General features: G+C 36.1%; 1 protein-coding gene across 1 annotated transcript in view; it reads left to right on the plus strand.

Moving 5' to 3' along the window:
* Window positions 1-4,344: 4,344 nt before the first annotated feature.
* The window catches only part of CFAP69 (cilia and flagella associated protein 69), a 49,999-nt gene continuing 31,467 nt past the window's right edge, over window positions 4,345-22,876 (plus strand). Inside the window, exons 1-6 of the mRNA XM_003782653.2 lie at window positions 4,345-4,623; window positions 8,420-8,479; window positions 12,470-12,535; window positions 15,296-15,405; window positions 18,563-18,639; window positions 21,474-21,572. Coding sequence (XP_003782701.1) covers window positions 4,504-4,623; window positions 8,420-8,479; window positions 12,470-12,535; window positions 15,296-15,405; window positions 18,563-18,639; window positions 21,474-21,572 — 532 coding nt within the window. The 5' untranslated portion in view covers window positions 4,345-4,503. The remainder of the gene's footprint in view (window positions 4,624-8,419; window positions 8,480-12,469; window positions 12,536-15,295; window positions 15,406-18,562; window positions 18,640-21,473; window positions 21,573-22,876) is intronic.

Here is a 22,876-nt window from a genome sequence, read left to right on the forward strand (position 1 = left end):
GGCTTTGCTTCTGTACTGTGAATTTGAAAGAGTTTTTAAAATATGGAGGTATATTAAATCCAGTTTTTATACATTTGTTACAAGCCAACCTACTAAACCTATAATTAGATTTTATGAGTTTTAAAGTTCTCAATTCAAAATAATTTACTCTGACTCAGAAAGGAATAACATTTGCTTTAACATTTAGAACATCTGGCATTAGTTTAAAGGCTACCAAATTCATATGTAATCTAAAATACTTAGAAATGTTCTTAATTCATGTAAATATAATTATAGATATGATTATAAATAATTATAATTTTAGGAAACATTGATAATTAGGCAGAGTGCAAATGAAAAATTAGAAGGAAAAAATCAGAACCACATTATTGTTTAATATGTTCATTTAAAAAATAGGTTTTTTTGGTTACTTTTTAAAAGTAAAAATTATGTGTAGGTCAATATTATTAAGACTTCTAGTTGGTTTCTTTTGTCATTGTCATTGTTTGAGATAGTCTCACTTTGTCACCCTGGGTAGAGTGCTGTGGCATCATTGCTCACAGCAACCTCAAACTCTTAGACTTAAGTGATCCTCTTGCCTCAGCCTCCCAAGTAGCTGAGACTACAGGTACATGCCACAATGCCTGGCTATTTCCGCAGACTGGTTTCCAACTCCTGAGCTTCAGTGATCCATCTGCCTTAGCCTCCCAGAGTGCTAGGATTATAGGCATGAGCAACCATGCCCAGCCTTAAGACTTCTAGTTAATCTTTAAGTCTATGGGTGCTTCTAAGAAATTTCAATTTCTTAAAGATACTAAATTCCATAGAATTGTTATCAAAATGAAGCATTTCTGTTATCTAAGTATTCATTTCTCATGTTTTCTACACTTTCTCTTTTGCTGAAATAATTTACCATTTCAGCAGGCATTTCACTTTTTCATTCATCCATTTTTTGAATCACAAAAGATCAATGAATAATTACTAAAATTAAATCCACATACCTAATTTGCACAGAGCTTTTAAAAAGCTTAAGCCTTGTCCACTTACAAAGAAGAAAAATAAATAAACCCAATGTAAGAGAAAGAAAGACATGGGACATGGAAATGGAATAATTAGTGAAAGCCAATTTTATGGAGACTTAAAACTACTCTGAAACAATAGTGAAAACACACATGAGCACTGATCACCTTGTTAAAACGGAGATTCTGATTCAGTAGGTCCACCATGGGGCAAGAGATTCTGCATCCCTAACAAGCCTCCCTAGGTAATGCCTATGCAGGTGGTCCAAGGACCCCATTTTGAGTAGCATGCACCTGGAATATTTACCTTAACTCTGGCTAATTTATAGAATGCTTTAACTTGGCTTCAAATCAAATTTAAAAAGTAATTTTTAATTCCTGAAATCTTTAATGAACAATTATTGAGTAGCTAGTGTGATCTGTACCAAAAGTCCTCAAGTATGGTTTCCAGACTAACAGCATCAACATCACCCAGGAACTTGTTAAAAATGCAAATCCTTGGGTCTCCCCCTAAACTTACTGAAGCAGACATCCTGCAGATGGGTGTCACAAGTCTGCCATTTTAATTGGCTTTCCAGATGATTCTGATATACACTGTTTTCAAAACCACTGCTCTAGGCAGTATGTGGAGGGTTTGGGGTACATCTTAAGTGATTCTCCTTGCTTTCAAGAATCTTAGTACAGTAGGGAGGGATTGTGCTGCTGAACCAGAAAACACTGTTAAATACGTGGCGAGTACAAAAACAAAATGATGGACAAGGTAGCTCCTAAAATAGCAAAGGAGGTAAAGAGGATTTCCTAGAAAAGGTCACGTAAGCTGAGTTTCATCAGAAGTTAGTCATCTGAAGACAGGAGTATTTACAACATAGTGCAAAGGTAATGCAGGAGACAGCTTGGCACCTTTGTGATTTTCTGGTGCAGATCACACTAAGTATTCAATAAACACAAGGGAATCCTGCTTATCCTTCCTGGTGCCTCAGAATGAGGAGAGATGAGGAGGGAGATTGCAAAGGAAAATTTGCCACTTAAAGCGGAGTTTGCCTAAGAGTTACCAACTGACTCTTAACTTTCAACACAATGGGCTGAAGCTGATAAGGGTCCATAAACCTTAATGACCTTGGCAAGTAAGACTCCTCACTAGACCTAACTGAAGACACTTTCCTAACTAATGAACAATGATATTTTAACTGTGTATAGATCTATATATTCTTTTGGTCCGATAGCCATTAGTGCCAGTTTCCAATAGATACCTAATTAACATAAATCCCATGAATTCCCACTTTGTAACACTTATAAGCCCCTTTTTCCTTCCTCAGTGAAATTCTTCATGGGGAAAGTTCTCTTTTCTGGTAATAACAAACATACTTTGTTACTTATTTATTTTTAACTCTAATGGTATTTGTTGTATTCATTGACAGGTGAAAAGAGACAAAGATGGAATTCCTCAAACACTCCACGTTCAGCCACCTTGAGTGAGTTACTCACAGAATTCCATTGTGTTTATCCAAGTATTAATCAGTCTCCTGTCAATGTGGTATTCTCAGCCTGTGCCACAGCAATTAAGGTTATGTGAATACAACACTTAACTCATCGTATTCTCTGTTAGACCTACTGAGCTGTAAGGCCTGAGGAGAGCCTTAGAGATACCTATGAGTAGCAAGGTAGCAGAGTGGCACAGTAGAAGTAGGCTGGGTCCATAAAGATACCTATGAGTATCTGTAAAGATAAAAGAAAAAAATAATGCGAAGGCCTAAGCAAGGGAGTGTCAAGAAAGGGAGAGTGGTCAGCAGGGTAAAATCCTACAGACAAGTACAGCAGAACAAGGACAGAAATGTGTTCACAGGTTTTGACCACAAATGTTGGTGATCTCAGAGCAGTTTCAGGGGGCTGAGGATGAGGAAAGTGAAAGAATGACAAGAATGGAAATAAGGACTGCAAGTGCTCAGTATTCTCTGAAAGAACTTGGTCTTCTTGGCAGCAAGTGATGCCAAGCCCAATCTAGTTTTTCCATTTCTGTTTTAGGGCCAGAAATGGCATTCAGTGTTTAAGGTGAAGGAACTTTAGAAATCATGGATTAATCTGCTCATTCTACAAATGAGGATAGAAGCCCTGAGATGTCAAGTGAAAAATTTTTTCATTGGGTTTATGTGTAATTTTAAATCTAAGTTGTATAGAAGTTATAAAAACATACCTTTAAATCTTAAAGATTATCTGGAAGTTTAAGTATGATTAAAAGAGTTAAAGGATTTTTAAAAAGTTTTTGCAGCCATGGTGTTTGGAGTTGTTAAATTATACTTATGATCATCATGAGCAGCTTTCCTTTCTTGTATTAAGGATACAGTAGATAGATAACAACAGTAATAGTAAAGTTTATGATAATCTTGATTATACTGGGTGCTTATTATCTTCCAAGCACCACTTAAACACTGTCATCTCTCATTCCTCACGACAGTCCTATATTATAGAACCGAAAAGTGGGGCTTCCAATAGTTACTTTGCTAAAATTTTAGCAATTTGACCCCAGAACCTTTTTAACATTGTATACAATGCCTTTTGTTGTTGTTCTTTAACTATTGGCTGGGCCACTAACATACAAAAGACATAAAAAGCCAGGAATTTATGAGAGTGGTCATTTCTCTGGGGCGAGGTAAACTGCTCTGCTTTCTCTTTTTTTCTTTTTTTTTTTTTTTGAGACAGTGCCTCAAGCTGTCCCGAGTGCTGCCGCATCAAAGCTCACAGCAACCTCCAACTCCTGGGCTCAAGCGAGTCTCCTGCCTCAGCCTCCCAAGTAGCTGGGACCACAGGCGCCCGCCACAACGCCCGGCTATTTTTTGGTTGCAGCCATCATTGTTGTTTGGCGGGTCCGGGCTGGATTCGAACTCACCACCTTAGTTGTATGTGGCTGGTGCCTTAGCCACTTGAGCCACCGGCGCCGAGCCAACTGCTCTGCTTTCAACACTATCCGTCCATCACAGTATCACCACTGCATACAGTATACATCCCACACCCCTCCATTCATGCTAGTTTTAAGCAAGGCTACCAAGACTAAAACACACAGTGCGCCCAAGGGCCACTCCCCGCCACGTACAGGGAGTGCCCTTCTCCCTCCTTCTTGCTTTGTCCTTCCTGCCTTCCCCCTGACTCTCGCCTGCAAAAGCACTGAATCCCGAACGCAGAAGTACCAATTGGGTCTTTGTGTAGTTTGGCTCTCTGGGTTTCCGTAGCAGCCGCCTCTTCTGGCCCCGCCCCCTAGCAACGCGCTGGCTTGTGTTGACACCTGGCGAGCCGGAGGCACTTGGGCCTGCCGGTGGGCTATTGCGACGCAATGCGGGCGGTGTTGGGGTGACCTAGGCCACCACCGGACCTTCGGGGTCTTTCGCAACTCTAGCAGCTCTCAGGCTGCCTTACCCTCTCGGTGAAACCCTCTTCGAGCCCAGCGGCCGCAAGCACAGTGTGGAGCCGGAGGATCCCTCCATTGCCCACTCCCCTCCCCCTGCACTCAGCCATGTTCACAGCGGAGTCCACTGGGACTGCCGAGGCCCCCGTGCCCTGCTACAGGATCAAGTCCAGCAGTTCCCGTCCAATCCAGTTGGTTGGGGTGGTGACGGAGGACAAGGAGGCCCAGGTAGGGAATAGTGTGTGCTTTGGGAGGAGAGGGGAATAAGATCAAGGGGCGGGCGGGGAAGAGGGGTGTGTTAGAGGGAGACTAAGCCTGGTAGTGTTCAGGGTGGAAATGAGAACCCGAGTGGAGATGGGGGAACCCTCGGGACGGAGGTTCCAAGCACAGAACTGGTTCCTCCCTCCCCCGAGAACTGCGCAGCCTGTGAGGGGCCCTGACTGTCGTCAGCCAACCTGTCTGGGGACTAATTCAGCTTTATCCTGGAGCATTCCACTGAACTGAGTAGGCGGAGTTTTGCCGAGCTACTTTGAAAAGTTGTGGTCTCGAGGGAATTGGGAAGAAAGGAATCATTCTTAGCCAGATTTGATTTGATGACCAGATGACTTGCTGCACTGGGTTTTTATACATAGATCTTTGTTGTCAAATGATGTTCTTGAAATAGGTGTAAATTCTCCCATCCTTAAACTTTGCTCTTATTCTGGAGGGGAAGAATATGCTGTTAAAATTAGAAATTAAGCGTTTTTTAAAATATGAAATTGGAAGCTGATTGTTATAGGTTGGGTCGGAGAGACTTGGGAAAAAAACAGAACTGATATGTTTTATTGTGCTTGTACTGTATTTATGTTGAGTTTGCTTTGTATTTTGTATTGCATACAAAATAAATACTTCAAGTTGGTCTGTTGGGAAGTTTCACCCGCAATGCCGGCTTGGATATCCATTCATGATGGACGTGTTTAAAAACCCCGGGTGGTTTATTTCATACAAGAGCTCCACTGCTCCCCCCAGAGAGCCTTCACCGTGGCTTGAAAGCCGTGAATTCTATGGAGGAAACCTTTCCCGCCTCACACTAACCGTGTGGCGCCACTGTGGGAATTCCTGTTGACGCTTCACAAGTCTCAGACTGCGTCAGGAACTCGGTCTCTTGGTCCACGGTCTGGAGCCTTGAAGAGTTCCTTGGGGGTGGCCAGTTGACTGGGGACCTAGTCTCCCAAAAAATAGGATTGCGCTCTCTGAGGAAGGTCAGACATTTCCGTGGTAACCTGCAGAGGAACAGGATTTTTGCATGAGGAACAGCAGGTGCTAGGGGAATTTACCTAATCTGTTTTGTGGAAGTATTTCCAGTACTGGAGTGGAGAAGAACTTTGGAGAAATCAGCACTACCACCATACTCTCAGGCATGGGGCAAAACTCGCGAGTAGGTGAATTTGGTTACTGATGGCTTTCTTTCTTCTTTTACTTGGTGTAAAAAAATTTGGGCAGCATTATATGAGGCAGGCAAACATAGGTTAAAAAGGAAAAAGAAATACTTTTAACAACTCATTGCCAAAATTGTTCACAGTATACCAAGTAAAACAAAGAAAGTATATGTCTGTGTGTTCTTTCTCCTGCTTTTCTTTCATTACTACCACTACTTCCAGGACTGAGGATTCTGTTCCAGGAAGAAATCTATCAATTTACATTAAATTCATATTCTTTGTTAATAACTACTTCTAGGAGTAGTAACATTTTTGAAGTATTGAGCGAAAAGGTAGTTTTTACCCAAATGAATGAAGTAGAACAGGAAATTTTTTGAGCTGGTTTGTAGATCACTCAGTCTTGGTTTTGGTTTGTGGTTGTTTTTACAAATGAGAACCCCAAACTCACGAAGAGTTCACTGAGCGTTACTCAGTTTCTTTACTCATAGGTGGGGTCTAGAGTTCCTAGAACTATGAATTTAACCTTTTAGACCTCTGCCTCGGGCCAGTGGAAGAAAGACCTTTGGAACTCTTAATGTTTCCAATTTTTGCAAACTATTCCAAACCTGCCATCTTCTCCTCTACCTATACTTTAAAGATAGCATATCCTTGTGGCTTCAATTCAGTAAGCCAGCTCCATCACTTAACCCAGCTGTTACACCAAAGGCAAATGTCTTAACTTTTCTGTCAAATGGAAAAAATGAGAGTACTCGTATCCATTGTAAAAACTAAATAAAGTAACTTAGATAGAGAATTTGCACAGTGCCCTATATACTGAAAATATGCTATTATCAATATTATCATCATCATTATCATTCTTTATTCAGGGAGTTAGAGGTCCTAAAACTTACTTGGACCTTAAAGCTAAGGGATTCTCTGGAATTCTTAACATTCCCACTGGCTTCCAGGATGTGCAAGTTGAGACTGTGTCCCCCTGAGATAATATTTGCTTTAATCCAGAGTTTGGTCTGCTCACTTTATTTCTTCAGAGATGTTTCTAAGTGGCTGCTGGAGATGTCTTAATATAAAATTGACACTTTGGCTCAATAGCTGTTTTGTATCATTTTTCTTTATTGTAGACCTGAATTCAAAGGATTTAAGTTATCCTAGTCTGAGTTTACATCATTGAAGAAATTGGCTTAAATGTTTACCTAAGGCAGCAGGAAAAATGTGTGGATCATTTTGCTCATTTTTTAAGATGTGTATTTAATTTTGCTTTAAGTAGTGAGGTTTTTTTTCATCTTTCACAAAAATAATTTATAAAAGGCAATCACTACTGTAAATATTCTCTAAGCTACCATAAATGATATTTTCTGAATATTAGATTTTTCTGACTTCACTACCTTTGAAACATTTATAGATGGAATTGTGGAAAATGTAAATGGAGATTATGAGTGAAACTATTAATAAATGGGGACAACAACATTTAGAATCTGGAATTTAGAAACATTCAGAGATGTTTCTAAGTGGCTGCTGGACATTTCTTAATATAGAAATGAATCCTTTTTTGTCTCATGTTGTGAATTTTGAATCCTTGTTTCTGTTGTGAATTTTCACAGAAAGATATTCTATGGAAGCATTTGGCCTTTAAATTTTCTATTAATATTTTGGTAATGCCTGCTATATTGATTCCAAAGCCTTTGTTTTAATGTTATTTATCATACTCTCAGGTTTCAAAACAATTAAATAGTATTAGACTTTTGTTGATCTTTTTTTTTTGTTACAAACTTAAGACAAATTGCTTGCCTTTTCTGTCTTGTTTTTCTCATTTGTAAAAGAGATTTTTAGAAATGCCTACCTTCTTGAATAACTGTGAGAATTAAAGTTTAAAGTATTTGTGAAACATTTAAGCACAGCACTCAGCGTATACCTTCTCAGTGCCTGTAAATGGTAACTAGCTCGGTTACCATTAATGATTCTAGTCATTTAAATAAATTAAGGTGATATATACCAAAACTTTACTAGATAGATTACTAGGGAAAGTCAAATAGAAAGATAGTTCTCAGATGGTTTTTCTAGTATTAATTCCAATGCTTATGTGGCTCTGGCTTTCTGCTAGAAGGTACAGGTAATGTAAAAATAAAGCATTTCAGCCCTGGCAGAGTGGCTATGAAACTTAACCTTAATCATATGTTGAAATCACAGAACACCTCACTGATTACGCTTTCTCTATTGTCCATTTATATTAATGTTGTTCCCCTCATTCTAAAGAATTCCAAAGCCCTTTGAGAGCAGTGTTCTCAAACTTTCATGTTCAGATGGAGGACTTGGAGATCTTATTAAAGATAATTTTATTTTCCAGATCATAGAAGTGCTATTATTTCAAATGGTCTCTTGGGTCTTTCAGGGTTAAAGAAATTTGAAAACATTAAGATTACATTAAGTATGATAATGCTAGAACTTAGGAGGTTCTTTTTATCTCCAAAATATATTTATTCCTACCAGTTCTCATCTGCTTTTTTATTTTTCCCTTACTATGTTCTTCTCATAATATCATAAAATTAATGTGTTTGCTATGATTTCTTGATTTCCATGATATAGAACACTAAGAGTTGTATGTTTTTTAGGGTATGTTCAAGTCTATGGACCTTAATTGTGTCATCAAACTCCTTGAAGAGACTGATAAAGTGAGTAAACTTTGAGAGCAAATTACTGCATCACTTTAAAACTTTTATTTATCTGAAAGGTGACATGAATTCTGTTAAATGTAAGCTCATTTATCTCCTTTCATTGAAAATATTTCAAATACCATATACCTTAGATTCAACAACCATTTGAATTTAGTATGAATATATTTAACAAATTGGGAGGGCTAAAGAAGGAAAATAGATTTTCTTTTATATGAGAGGCAAACTTGTGGTGGCTGTTAACAGAAAGAATCATCTATCCTCGATTAAGTGCTTGTTACCAAGTAGGACTGGGGGAAGGGAGTGGTAAAAAAATGGCATCATGATATACTAAGTAAAATTTCCTGATATGAAATCAGGCAACATACACACATGCACACACACACACATATACATACTTCAGATAATGTATTTTGAAAGAAATATTATATACAATATAATACAAATGAAATTAGTTTGGACATAAGAGTCAAAATTGAGAGTTTAGGTATTGGGAGGAAGTATAACAGATGTGTATGCACATATGCTCATGTACCACATGATGTTATCCAAGAATTGACTGAACACCTGAAAGCAGCACACACTAAAAATTATGTGGCAGTTTTTAAAGAAGAGAGCATATTCTTAATAGGGCTAAGCATGATATAGCCTATTAAAACAGGACAATGTCCTATGCTACCACATAGGACATATGTTACCACATGACAGAAGCAAAAACGAAGACCATGTGATCCTTTCAATAGATGGAGAAAAAGCATTCAACAAAATTCATCCTTTTCTGATTAAAAAGCACTTAGAAGGGGCAGCATCTGTGGCTTAGGGGGTAGGGCACTATCCCCATATACAGAGGGTGGCAGGTTCGAACCCAGCTCTGGCTAAACTGCAACAAGAAAATAGCCAGGCGTTGTGGTAAGCGCCTGTAGTCCCAGCTCCTTGGGAGGCTGAGGCAAGAGAATCGCCTAAGCCCAGAAGTTGGAGGTTGCTGTAAGCTGTGACACCACGGCACTCTACCGAGGGTGATAAAGAGTCTGTCTCTTAAAAAAAAAAAAAAAAAAGAACACTTAAGAAAATAGGCCTAGATGGGACATTTCTTAAACTGATAAAACCATCTACAACAAACCCACAGCTATTATTATACTGAATGGAGTAAAACTGAAAGCCTTTCTGCTTAGAACTGGAACCAGAGAAGGATGTCCACTATCACCATTACTATTCAACATAGTGTTGGAAGTCCTTGCTAATGTAATCAGGCAAGAGAAGGATATCAAGGGTATCCAGATGCGGACAGAGCAGGTCAAACTTTCACTCTTTTTTGATGACATGATCTTATACTTAGAAAACCCCAGGGAATCAACCATAAGACTCCTGAAAGTGATCAAGAAATACATCTTAGGATATAAAATCAATGTCCAGAAATAACCTAAATGCCCACCAACTGAGTAATGATTAACAAGCTTGAGATAGATAGATAGATAGATAGATAGATACACACACACACACACACACACACACACCATGGAATACTATTCAGCCATTTAAAAAGATGGAGACTTTTGTATTAACCTGGATGGAGGTAGAACACATTCTTCTTAGTATAGCATCACGAAAATGAAGAAGCAAGAATCCAATGTACTAATTCTAATATGAAGGCAGTAGATGAGCTAATATAAGGGGTGGGGTAGGGGAATAAGGAAGTAGGGAGAGGGGAGGAGGGTGGGGAATAGGGCGCAGTGAATGGCACACTTTTTGAGGGCAGGATACAATTATAAGAGGGACTTTATCTAACAAATGTAATCTGTAAGATAAAACAAATAAAAAATAAAAAAACAAAATCAATGTCCACAAATGAATAGCCTTCATATACACCTGTAACAGTCAACCTGAAAATCAAATCAAAGACATAATGCCCTTCACAGTAGCATCAAAGAAAATGAAATACCTTGGAATATACTGAACAATGGATGTGAAGGATCTCTATAGAGTAGGGTGACCAGACGTCCTGATTTTGGCCTGACAGTCCCGCTTTCCAATAATTTGTCCCGCATCCCGCAGTGTTTTTAAAAAGTCCCGATTTTTGGAAAGCATGCACGAAGGGGCTGGAGAACAAGAAGGGAATATACGGTTTTCGGCTGCCATATGACTATTTCGCCAGAATATGAGTTTTATATTATTTTTGTTAATTTTATAATGTTAAACTGTAATAAATAATTGCTGAGAAGTGATTATGGAGAACTGCTTATCAAAGTTTGCCTTGTTGTCAGGCCCTGCCCTGCGCCGCCCCCTGCCCTGCGCCTCCGCTCTGCTCCCCCACCCCGCCCCGCCCCCATGTTGTCCCGCCTTACAGATGTTAAAATCTGGTCACCCTACTATAGAGAGAACTAAGAAACCCTGAGAAAAGAAATAGCAGACGTCATTAACAAATGGAAGAATGTAACCATGCCCATGCTGGGAAGAATGTTGTTAAAATGTCTATTCTACCCAAACCAAACTTTTTTTAAGTCTGTACTTTTTTACATTGAAGAAAAAAAACTATAAGAATATTTTTTTTATTTCTGTGAAGAATTATTTTTAAATTGAGACTCTCTGCATTTTCTTATAAAAGAAAACTTAACTACACACAGTGCTCTTCTTAGCTATTTAATAACACCAGGAGAAAAAAATGTATAGACAATGCTGCAGCTTCTCAGAAACAAATTAAGAAGATTAAAAGAGCAGAAAGAATTCAATCATTAAAACATATAGTACAGACCTGTGTTTGTTTTCATTTTTAATTGAAGATATTTGGTTTGCAGAGAACATTGAGCATATTTTAGAAGTTAAAAATAGAGTTTTTAGAGTCAAATTGCCAAATTTGTCTCCTGACACCACCACTTTTTGCTGTATGTTTTTAGACAAACTATTGAAAGTATTTCAGCTTGTGTTTCTTATTCTGAAAGAAAGGAATAACAATAGTGTCTTCCTAATAGAGTCATTTTGGAAAGTAGTGAAGTGAGACGGTATATATAGTGCCTATGTGGTACTCAACATAGAAATAACATACAGTGTACTTCAGCTACTGTTTATATTATTTTGAGAAACAATTGCTGATTTATATGAACCTAGTTTTGAGTCCAAATTTCCTAATCAAATTTAAATGATTTTTTTATTGATACATAATATTTGTACATATTTACGGGGTACTTGTGATATTTTGTTACATGCATAGAATGGGTAATGATCAAGTCAGTTTATTTAGGATACCCATCACCTCGGATATTTATCATTTTTATCTGTTGGGAGCACTTCAGATCCTCTCTTTTAGCTATTTTGAATTATACGATATGTTGTTATTAACTGTAGTCACACTAGTGTGCTATTGACCATTAGAATTTATTCCATCTGTTTGTAGTCATTATCCTACTTATCTTTATCTTTCCATACACCCTTCCCAGCCTCTTACAATTATCATTCTTTGCTCTGCCTCCATGGAAACAACTTTTTAAACTCCGACATATGAGTGAAAACATATAACATTTGTCTTTCTGTGCCTGGCTTAATTCATCTACCATGATGTCCTACAGTTCCATCCATGTTGCTACAAATGACAGGATTTCATTCTTTTTGTAGCTGAGAAATATGCTATTGTGTATATACACCACATTTTCCTTATCCATTCATCCATTGTTAGACATTTAGATCTATTCCATATGTGCTGTTGTGAATAGTGCTTCAGTAAACGGGGGTGCAGGTAACCCTTTGATGTACTGATTTCCTTTCCTTTGGATAAATAGTGGGATCATGAGATTGTATGGAGGTTAGTACTGTATGATATGTTTGTTTATTTTTGTTCTGATCATATGAGTTTAAAGGAAATATTTAATAATGCTTACATTGTAATACAGTAATTAAGAATTACTTGATAATTTTAATGTGTCTATTTTTTATATTGAAGAATTTTTTAAAATCTCAACAGATTTAATAACATAAACTAAAATAGATAATTTGTTTTAGGATGATTTAGAAGAAAAACAACTTACATGTGTGAAGAAACTGGTGCAGTGTTATCAGAATGGACTTGTATCCTTTACATATATGTATATTCATTTCATTTATCCTGAAACAGATTTTCTTTTTTTTTTTTTTTTTTTTTTTTTTGAGACAGAGCCTCCAGCTGTCCCCTTGGGTAGAGTGCTGTGGCATCACAGCTCACAGCAACCTCCAACTCCTGGGCTCAAGCAAGTCTCTTGCCTCTACCTCCCAAGTAGCTGGGACCACAGGTGCCCACCACAGTGCCCGGCTATTTTTTGGTTGGAGCCATCATTTTTTAGTCCTTAAGTGTATGTGGCTGGGCCCACCACCTTAGGTGTATGTTGTTTTGATTCAAACCCGCCACCTTAGGTGTATGTGGCTGGCACCTTAGCCACTTGAGCTACAGGCACCAAGCCCTGAAACAGATTTTCTATAGAAAACGTATTAGTCTCCTACTGCTGCTGTAACAGATTACCATGATTTAGTGTCTTAAAACAATATACATTTATTATCTTACAGTTTTAAAGGACATAAGGGCAAAATCAGTCTCACTGGGCTAAAGTTAACATGTTGGCAGGACTGGTTCCTATGTGAAGACTCTAGGAGAGAACCATTTCCTGGCCTTTCCCAGCTTTTGGAAGCTTCCTGTTTTCCTTGGCTCGTGCCCTCTTCCTCTCACTGTATCATTCTCACTAAGCTCTGCTTTTGTCATCATATCTCCTTCTCTCTAACCCTCTCCTGCCTCCCTCTTGCCTTTATGTGGATCCCTATAATTACATTGGCCCCACCTGGACAATCTAGTCACCTTTCCCATCTCCTCCCCGGTCCTTTACCCTTTCCAGTCCAATTTTTCTGCAACCTGCTTACTCCCCAGCTCTTACTTATTTGGGGCAGGAAAGAGGTCAGTGGATTACTTGTAATTATCCTACGTTTTAAAAGAGAAAAACATAAATATGAACTCACCTTATGATTTTATTATCTATTTTAGGTTACATAAAATAAAGTGTTTTTGTCTGACATGGGATCAGAAAGGGGGTAACCACAACTGAAAAGTCAGTCCTTTTGTCATGTAAGGTAACATATTTGCAGGTTCTGGGGCTTAGGACATGGACGTCTTTGAGGAGGCCTTTATTCTGCCCACCACAGAAAAGATCAAACATTTTGTGTTTTTAATAAAGTATTTTCTATCAGAATAGAAATGGAAGAAGCAGTATGACACAGTTAACTTTGTGGATCATGTCAGTTTCTGTAGTTTCAGAAAGAGTAGATTCAGTTAGGAGGGCCATGTCCAAATCTTGTTTTCATCAATTTATGTGAGCAGTGTTACCATTGATAAGCTGCTTAACTTCTCTACCCCTATAAAATAGAGATCATAGTACTTCATGAGCTGATTAGGATGATCAGTTGAAATCATGTATGTGCAAGTGCTTAAGAATCTGCAAAACATTGTCTATATATATTATTCCCCACTGAATACAGCACCCTTAATCACAATACATGGAAACCAGTGTGTTTTAAAGCTCTCTGTGTGTAGGAACCAGTTCATTGTTGGGTTTTTTTAATTCATTGGGTATGTATGCTATTGAAAATTGCAATTAAAGTATATTAGGAACATCAGATTGTTACACAGGTTTTTAGATGTCTACTCACTTTCTGTACTCATCTTGTCACAGACTGGTAACATTCAGTTCCAGAACTGACAGTTGTCCATAGCATAGACCATACTTTGAGTATTAATTAATCTAAATGACTTGAGAATTATCTGACTTGGTCTAAAGAACATCCAGTCTCTAGAAGCCTGCTATTCAGGGGAATATATATACCTTAAATTTTTATCTAAATCTTCTCTTACTATATTTTTGCTTTGATTTTATCCAGATCTGTTAGCTCAGTCTGAGACCTTACTGATATCTAGCACACTTTACTGGTAGCAAGTGATTCCTTTTCCTCTCTTAACCTGACAACTACGTTATTTATTTTTCTTCAGATTCAATGGTTAATGACAAGTGTTTCTATTTCTGAATGCCTTTCATAGACTGATTTTAGAAGTTATAAAATTTAGCAAAGATTAGTGAGGGGAAGTATATTGATCATCTCTCTAGGAAGTTACCAGAGCTTTATACTTACCGAATACTTAGATTTTCTGTTTCTTCCCAAGAAGGTCAAAGATAGAGTCTAGAAGTTATAGGATTCAACCAAATGTAGGTCATAACTACCATGATTTCTTAGCTGTAAAACAAAATCAATGAAATATGTTTATGCAGCAATAGGACTTTTAAAGCAGGTAAAATAAAGATGCTTTTACCTCAAGATCTAGAAAGGGTACATTTTGTTTTCATACTAGTTTTAAATGAAGCAAAATCCCAACTAATTTAAACTTTAATTACAAAAAAAAGTTATCTAATTTAAATATAGATAGAGTAATACTGTGAAGTAAGGTTTGGGTTGCTTATTTCAGGGCATATATGTTTTGGGTGGGGGTGCGATGAAGGATATAATTGAGTTAAACAAAAGTTAATTTTTTCTATGTGTTATTACTCAATACCAGTAGGAAGTTATCAGTCAACCAAAATCAGTGTTCTAGTAATTGGTAATTTAATTCTAAAGTCGTGAGGAGAGAAATAATTAAATAAGAGGTTACTGAGACAAAAATTAATATTCTCTAAAAATGGTTTTAACTCTTCCTCTTTAGACTTCAAAGTAAGAATAATTAAAACATTATCTATCACATTTTAAAAAATAAGTAAAATTCTATAGACTTCCTTGGCAATGCTATAAAGATATTGATCTTAACCAAAAATATTAAAGCCCTTAAGGGATTTAGCACAGATATTTAAAATTCTGAATCTGTGTGCAAGAAAGATTGAAAAACACCCCTGTTTTGTAGAATCTGCACTTGATATTCTAAAATTGTCTGGGTAAGTTATCTTTATTTTTGTATTAGATGCATTTCATTATGTTTTTGTATTACAAAGATATTATGCATTGTAATATGGTATCAAAGTGATACATAACTAAGAAAACTTTAGTTAATTACTGGATTCTAGCAGTTAGTAGTTCAAAGGAAGTCATTTTCACTGAGTTTGAGATTACTAGCAAGAGATTAAATTAGAAGTATACTAAAAGGTTTTCTTGTTTTCTTAGTAATTAATAAATACTAGATGAAACCAAGGAATTATAGTATTTTTAGAAAATTGTTGAGGTTTCAGTCTAGTTTTTTTCTCTCTCTTTAGAAAATTAGGTTGTATATCATGTTTTATTTAGTTTTCAAAATTCAAATGAAGAATAAAATATCACCAGTTGTGGCCAGATGCAATGGCTCATGCCTGTAATCCTAGCACTCTGGAAGGCCAAGAGAATTTTTTAAATCTCAACAGATTTAATGACATAAACTAAAATAGATCATTTGTAGCCCAGGAGTTTGAGACCAACCTGATCAAGAGAACAACCCCATCTCTACTAACAATAGGAAAAGTAAGCTGGCATTGTAGCAGGCACCTGTAATCTCAACTACTGGGGAGGCTGGAGGCAAAGGGATCTCTTTAACCCAGGAGTTTGAGGTTGCTGTGAGCTAAGCTGATGCCACTGCGCTCTAGCCTGGGCAACAGAGTGAGACCCTGCCTCAAAAAAAAATCATAGTTGTATTTGGAATGTATTTTTTAAATGTAAATTAGAGGTAAAAATTATGAAATTAATATGTCTCATCCTTTCCGTTGTTACTTCTCCATCCAGTTCTGGGAGCTGTGAATATATTGTGCTTCCTTGCTGCCACATAGTGGCTAATCTAGGTATATGTTAAAATATCCATTTTTAGTTGCTCATTGTAATAAGGTAAAGGAAACTTCTTAAAGTGAGAATTGTCAAAAAGGTTTCCCTTCTAAACCTTTCTACCAAATTAACTATTTAAATAGCATTGTTTACTTTCAATATCAAATACTAGAAAGGTTTTGTAGGACTATGTATACATGATAGGTGCTAATGTACTTTTAGATTTAACAGGAATAGTATTTAAAATTTCATAACCATTTACATTTAATCTTTTATATGTGACTAAAATAATTTATTGAATTATGGCATTATTACTTATTTTTTTAATAGGGAGTATAGAAAATAAAGAAATAACTGATTGCTCTCCCATTTCCAATTAGTTATTGGAAATTATTATTATATTGACATGAGATTATATTATGCAGTACACGCTCAAATTTAAAGGCTATGGCAAGTCCCAGAACACTGAGTTCATGAGAATCACTTTCAACATCAGTGTTCCTACAAAGCTCTGCCCAAAGTCGGTTCTCTATGGAAGCTTGTGACTAAATGTTTCATTACATAAGAAGACATGTTTTCAACTGCCGTCTTTTCCTTCCCTCATATTTCATAGTTATATTCATTTTTATATTTTTAATTTTCTTCTTGTACCCTAATTTGTCTCTACCTCACCCTCACTTGTTTCTCTTTTCAAGACTTTTTTTGGGAGATACACATTGAAAATAATAAAAAAAAAATTAAAAATTTGTTCATCAGAAGGTTAGTGCTTAGTTTTTCATAGCCTTTTTTGGTTGAAACTTTTCTGATGCTTTATGTTACAGATTGTCTCCTTTGATAGAAAAGGAAAACATAGGGATGAAAAGTACTAGACTGGATCTCTTCATTATAGAGATGCAAAAGTCAGCTGGACAAGTAATAATGTTTCAAATGACAGATTCTAACAATCATTAGAAAAGAATGTCTGTTACTCTTAAAAATTTTCCTTGTTATACCTTGCCCTTCAAGTATCTTTAAGTTCAAATTGTGTATATCCTACATCCTCATGTGATGGCTCTCAATACCATTTTTCAACCCCTGGGCTAATTTTTCTTGAAAAATATGAATTAAAAGTCCTATATATACAGGATATGTTATACCTTCAATGGCATGAAAGGTTCAAATTTTGAATTTGTGAAATGTCAAAATAGTTTGTATATTTAAGATAGAGCTTTTATATTTTCTTTAAAATTTAGACTAATGACCCTAGTTCATATACCTGATCTTTTATGATTTGTAAATAAGTTACTTTCAAATAACCTTGGTTATAGTAGCTGTGAAACGCAATTTTTTTTTTTTTTTGAGATAGAGTCTCAACTCAGTTGCCCTGGGTAGAATGCCATGGAGGCATCCTCTTGTCTCAGCCTCCTGAAAAGCTGGGCTTACAGATGCCCACCACAACGTCCGGCTGGTTTTTCTATTTTTAGTAGAGACAGGGTCTCATTTGCTTAGGTGGGTCTTGAACTCCGAGGCTCAGGCAATCCACCTGCCTTGGCCTCCCAGAGTGCTAGGGTTACAGGCATGAGCCCCCACACCCAGCCGTGAAATGCTATTCTAATATAATTAATATTTGTTAACTTGAATTCCTTAGTGTCAGCAAAAGCATTCTTTTATTTTGTGGGTAGTAACTAATCCAGTAAATAAGGAAAACAAAGGAACAAATAGACTACTAATCTATTAACTAGCGTTGTGAAAATTTCAGAAAAAGCCCTTGAACACTTTTTAAGTTACAGGTAAACCTAGGTCTGTGGTTTGCATCAAATTATCCATTGTATTCCTAAATTTCATAGAACTATATCTATAATTCATCATTACTTTGCCCTCTAAGAGAAAGAGAATTCCTAATTTTTTTATTCATGTAGGGATACAGAATGGCTTTCTGAACCCATATATTTATTTTTATTTTTTTATTTTTTTTGAAGACAGAGTCTCACTTTATTACCCTCAGTAGAGTGCTGTGGCATCACAGCTCACAGCAACCTCCAGCTCTTGGGCTTGATTTTCTTCATGATTTTCTTGCCTCAGCCTCCCTAGTAGCTGGGACTATGAACCCATATATTTTATATCCATCTCGCTTTATTTTTATAAATTTACTTTATTTTCTTTGTAGTTAGAAGCACTTTTTTTATAGTTGTTAATTCCCCTGGGCTAAAGAATAGAATATCATCCTCATTTTATTCTTTAGAAAGAAAATTTCCACTACTTTACAAATGATGCTTCAATCAAGGACTTTATTAAAAATTACTTTTACATTCTTCATTCCTACTGAAGCTTGCCATTTTTGAAAAAGAAAGTATCGGATGAAATAACTTATGCTGAAGATACTGCTAATTCAATTGCACTTCTGGGTAAGTTAAAGTTTTCCCTGAGGTAGAGAGAAATGTCTAACTTAACTAAGTTTCACTAAGAGTATCTATTCTCTATATGTAGGACTGTCTCTTATTTTCTATTTGGGATTTAGTCAGAGTGTGCCTGGTAACAATTCTGGTATTATTTTCTGCTCAGGTGTTCCATGGTAACGTAGGAGTATAGGTTTTTTAAGTGTAAGGGATGGCTGATACCTCTTTGTGCTTCTTTGACTTGATATTATTTAGCTTGATGAAATGTTTGTTACTTTTATTATAAATCAAAAAGTTTACATCTCCCTCTTTCAGTAGTCACAAAATATGTTTTCAACTTGGAACTCTAATAGTGAATTGCTAGAATCATTAAGTGTTTAATTGTTCATTAAATGACCTAAAATTTTATGTAAGATTATAAAGTGGTAGAACACTAAGAACTTTAGCATAATATACGTAAAAGATGCAGATACCTCTATTTTGTACATAAAAATATGAAAACGTCATGGAAGAGTTTATATCTGGGCTATTGCTTAATTTTCTGGAGAAAGAAAATAATTTCCTAGGAAATGAGATCAGTGAGACACTAGTTCTTTGAGTCAACTCTTGAGACATGACAGCATGTTCCCAAAACAAACCCTACATTAAATTTATGCTAATTAATTTAGGTCTTTATTTGTACAGGGGAAATAAAAGATATGATTGAGCCAATAAATTTTTTAAAAAATATTTATAGAATAGTTATGTTCCCAGCATTATATTCCATACAGAAAAATGCTAGAGATTCAACTGGAATGAGGAAAAAAGCATTTTTATTTTTAACTTAGACACCTTTTTATATCTAAATGAGTTTTATAGTCTTTAATTACATTTGCTTTGGTTGAACTGCCTATCTACTCTGTAACATAGAGTAGGTGAAAGTATCATGGAAATTAAACATGGGTAGATTGAGAAATAATGGGAAATTTTAAACCTGTAAATTTCTATCATCAGTGGAAATTTACAATGAGAAGCCAACCCAAAAGAAGACCTGGTAGTATTAACAGAGAAAAAGTATCCATTTTGTTGGTAACAGTATAAAAAAATGCCCTTGTTCTTATTTTTAAATGTTCCTTCAGAATGCTGACAGGCATTTGAGGTGTAAATACATGGTCCATTTTTTACTGTTAACCTGCTTTTTGCTTAAGATTGGCCAGCTACCTATAAAACATGTTACTGTCTCATTTGAGGGCAGTATGAACTGTTAGCTTTAGGTGAGTTTCCTTCAGTGATTACTACCTGCAAGTACTGCTGTCTGTCTCTTTATTTTTTGATTGTCAGAAACATGAATTTACACTAAAATAATAGTGTGTCATATATGAAGTGCTGAACAAAGACTAGTCTTAATTTTTACTAATAACTTCCAATTTCTACTATGTGCTAGTAAGTTCTGTTATGTTTTCTTCCAAATAATACATAGATATTTCTGACTCAGGAGCAGGATTCTGGAAATGGATGAGAGAATAACTTGGCACTCTGCTCCAAGATTATAAAACAGGAAATTATGAGATATTATCTAAACTGACAAAGACTAAAAGAGTAGAGAAGCAGATGAGAAGCTAGAATTTCCCATAAGCCTGAATATATTTGCTTAGTTTTATTAAAAATTTGCAGTTGTTCCTGTTGCCTAACGTTTTTAAATCCTAGTAATTCTCCAACTCCAAAAGCAGGGTCCAAAAATAAAATAAAATTAAGGGTTAGCACAATACTGTAACTGTCTTTTGGAAACAGAGGTTCCTAAAGCAAGGGTCAGGCTTTTCTTTGTGCTCCTTCCTTCTGTCCACTTGTTTCTCTACTTGCTGACCACCTCCAGAGATGAACATTATGCAAGGCCTAAGGAAAGGAGGAATACCTAGTTATTCTTTTACCCTCAGAGAATCCAACCAGATCTGCTTAAGCCCTAATGCTGATGTTGCTGACTTCTGTTGTGCTCAGGCATCCAGAGAACATGGATCATTTCCAGAGTCTCACAGGTCATTTTCAGATTTCGCTGGAAATCAACACTTGTAGAACTTCAACAGAGTACATGCAACATGAGCTGAAGCTATTCAGTAGTAATTTAGATATGACTGAAAAGGAACCCTTCCTATTTCCCAACCCTACCCAGATAACTTCAACATAAAACTATTACATTTGCCTGTAGGGCAGAGTGTCTTTAAAATGCACTCTCTTCCAGTCTCCTAGCAAATTGAAGAACAGAGCTCACCTGGAACTTCTTGAAGCAAAGAATGTATTATTAAAGGCAACAAATTGCTGACTCTTTATTTAGGGACACAGTTGACTCATAAATGTAACACATTAAAAATAAAATAATAATAGTAGCTAACATATCTATATGCTAGATGCTGTTCTTAGCCTTTTTCTCATATTAACTCATTTACTCCTTACAAAAGTCTTAAGGGTGGTAAATATTAATACATCTTGAAAAAAAGTAAGACTCAAGTTTATATAGGAATTAAATGACAGAGCCAGGATTTAATCTTAAGACAGTCTGGTTTCAGCATTTATGTTATTAATTATTATTCATTTCTTCCTAGAAAGAAAAAGTTGAATTGATTGAGGGCCAAATGTATAAGGATTGATCTAGGGTATTGTGTGTATGTATATATATGTATGTATCTATATATGAGAGTGTGTATATGTACATATATGCATATATACATACACACAAATATATATAATTATACATAATTCAGTTTGACTCTCTGAGAATATTTTTAGTAATCATTATTTACATTTATGCTTAACTTGAAAGTAAGCATATAACAGTGTTATTAAATAGCACTCTTTTATCTTTCTGGCAGGTGACTTAATGAAAATACCAAGTTCTGAATTGAGGATACAAATTTGTAAGTGTATTATTGACTTTTATCATGCAGAACCACCAAAGAAGCATATTCCAGGTAAAGTTTCAATGGTTCTTTAGTAATAACTTATATATTTAGAGAACAGAATATTCTGTCTCATTTCTCTTTAAATTTGAAAGACACAATGAGCTCCATAAGTGTAACATATTAAAAATAAAACTATGCAGCCATAAAAAAAGAGGGAGACTTTACATCTTTTATGTTTACCTGGATGGATCTGGAACATATTCTTAGGAAAGTAGTTCAAGAATGGGGAAAAAAGTATCCAATGTACTCAGTACTGTTATAAAACCAGTATAGATATACCTTCATATTCATATGAATGATAAAACACAAAGATAGTCCAGAAAGAAAGAGGGGAGGACAAGTGGAAGGAGGGTATTCAGTCGGATCTCACCTAATGTACACAATGCAAAGGTACATTTCAAACAACTAAGAGTATATTATAAATGTCTTACCACAAAAATAAGTGAGTGAGGGACCATAATATAAATGGTAAAGTGAACTGCACTGAAATGGGTGCTATCAAGACACTATGCTAGCTATCAAGTGCTATCAAGACAGGGGCATTGCACCATGAGGATATAATGTTACTTAAGACAGACTTCATACCTTCATAGTTTCTGTAATTTGTAATCAATCTATGAAGCAAGAGAGGATAAAATTAATATTTTTAAAGTTGTATGTTCCTTAATATAGGTAGAAATAAGAGTCTATGATAATTATAAACAATCTTTCTTTGAACTAGAAAAAAATGAGAAGACATCTAAATTAGAGAAATGAATAATCAGATTATTAAATGTCCAGTTTGAACTTTTGATAGACAAGTGCAAGTGTTTGGTAGACAATAGACACGGATACTAAAAGCATACAGATTTGGAATCTATGAAATAGAGATGAAAATTGACACCACTAGAATGGTTGAGTTTGCTAGGAGATAAAGCATACTACATATAATCAGCAAGGGATCAAGAGTGACATCATGAAGAGTTCCCATACTGAGGTTTGTAAAAAATTATTAAAGAAACTGGCAGTGAAGTTCAAAGAGGAGGAAGAAAACCTAAGACTGCCACGTCTCTGTGCCAATGAATGGAATGTTTGATGAAAGAGGTAGTGGCCTCAGTGTCAAATGCTACAGAGTCTTCTGTAGTTGAGGAATGAAAAGGCCAAGTTAATGTGGTATCTGAAAAGGATTAAAGAATAAGAGGGTTGTGAGAGTAGAGGCAATAGGCTTGATAGTGAGGAAGTAGAGGCAGTTCATGAATGAAGACTTATATTTTAAGAACAGCATGTAAAGAGAAAGTGGAAGATGGAGAATAGCTCAGGTGGTAGCAGAGTAA

Source organism: Otolemur garnettii, unplaced genomic scaffold (genome assembly GCF_000181295.1).
Source record: "Otolemur garnettii isolate 467f Iridium unplaced genomic scaffold, OtoGar3 scaffold00005, whole genome shotgun sequence".
Lineage (NCBI taxonomy): Eukaryota > Metazoa > Chordata > Mammalia > Primates > Galagidae > Otolemur > Otolemur garnettii.